The 1,678-nt window shown below is 41.4% G+C and overlaps 1 protein-coding gene across 1 annotated transcript; it reads right to left on the bottom strand.

Annotated features, from left to right (window-relative positions):
* Positions 1-223: 223 nt before the first annotated feature.
* Positions 224-1,335, bottom strand: LOC144567405 (SAUR-like auxin-responsive protein family). The gene has a single exon (XM_078317537.1). It carries the CDS (start codon positions 1,193-1,195, stop codon positions 752-754), a length of 444 nt encoding a protein of 147 aa, XP_078173663.1. The 5' UTR covers positions 1,196-1,335; the 3' UTR covers positions 224-751.
* Positions 1,336-1,678: the final 343 nt, after the last annotated feature.

The following is a 1,678-nucleotide window of genomic DNA, read 5'->3' as shown; positions in this document are numbered from 1 at the left end:
TTTTAAAATATAAAGAAATCGATAAGATTCTAAACATAGTTAACTATTACAGAATAAAAAATAATATGTTTGTTGAAGCAACATTTTAGAGAAAAAAAAATTAAAAACGCTAAAATGAGAATTTGTGTCACAAATAGAATCTAGTAAAGACTAGTACTGCAACAAAATAGAATCGTAATACCACATAAAGTTCATTGGAGCAGAAAAGAAAAAAGAATGTGCTCAAAGTGAAATAAATATTCTTTTCATTCCATAGTCAAAGGAATTGCAAGTATTTACAAAGGTATAATATCCGTCCAATTAATGCTCTAAAGCTATCTCCCTCTTTCTAAAATAAAAGGTAGATCCGATTTTGCAAGGGATGACTTTTGGCAAAATTTAAGAGCCACTCTGCCATCGCACTCACACCTCCTGGAACCAATACAAACTTCTCAAAGAGAGAGAAGCCTTCGGTAAAAATTATTGACTGGAGGGATCAAAAGAGGGAAAAGGAAAGGACAAAACTTAACAAAACACCCCCTGAAAAACCAATAATCCACAAAAAAAATATAAATGGGTAGGAATCCCTTAAATTGTTCCAGCTCAAGCACATGGCGAGATGCCACTCGAACAGCTCCACATGGGCTTCCAAGAATAATCGCTTCTCTCTTCACCTCCACTGAACGGCCGGTCCCACAAGCAAACACTGCACCGCAAGAAACAACCGATCAAACGCCGTTCAAAATGGTACGGTAGCACGTACCGGGCCGAATTACCATACCACCTTTCGGTCATCGAAGCCACGAAGAAGGGGAAGGTTGTCAGGCTGCCACCTCCCTGCGGGCCCACTTTTGACAGTGCAACATCCACATCCACAGACACCGTTTCTCAGCTCATCTAGGCTGACACCCCGTTTCGAGCTGGATACGTGTCTCAGCACCACTCGGAAAAGAGATTCGTCGCACGGGAGCTCAAGAGGGCCCACATTGTTGAACCCGTACTCTTCTTCTGCTAGGTGGAGAAGTTGCCTGAAAGCTGGATGGTTGAGGTATGCAGTACGAACGATAAACCGGTGGGAGTTTACGGATACCGCCACGTGGCCTGCCGGTACGTCTGACACTTGTCCGGAAGATGCGGCTGCTCGGGCCCTCCACCGTCGGAGCATCTGACGGAGGCGAACTATGCAACGGATCTTGTTGCTGCATTTTGAACCCATTCTTGGTTTATGATTTGGCCTTTGGTTTCTTTTCCCCTCTTGATTTTGTTGCCTTCTTCGTTTTTCTTGTTTTTCGAAAGTGTGTAGGGGGAGGGAGTATGGAAGTGTGGGTAGTAGGATTTATAGAACAATTTGAATGGAAATGGGCTTGAAGTTGGAAGGAATTACAAAACTGCCATAAAAGGAAATTACAATTCTGAGGGTATTTTTTTTTTATTGTGCTGTTGTAAAAGGAGGAGAGAGGTTGGTTAGATGGAATCAAAGAATTGAAAGTGGGAATGAGATTCTAATGTGATATTTTGTTCTGGGTTAGAAAGTGACTTCTCAATTTGTTATTTTAAATTTTGCAGTCTAACAGTAGCATCCCTCCATTTATTTGAAGGGCTTTTAGTCTGAACCTGAACAGTTTTCTGATAGAAAAATATTTTACACTTTATATTCGTTTCTGTGTGAAAGCGACAACCGTGAGAAGTTGAGAAGCAG

Source organism: Carex rostrata, chromosome 16 (genome assembly GCF_964058835.1).
Source record: "Carex rostrata chromosome 16, lpCarRost1.2, whole genome shotgun sequence".
NCBI classification, from domain to species: Eukaryota; Viridiplantae; Streptophyta; class Magnoliopsida; order Poales; family Cyperaceae; genus Carex; species Carex rostrata.
Note: the sequence above shows the minus strand (reverse complement) of the source record. Positions and strands in the feature narration are given on the sequence as shown.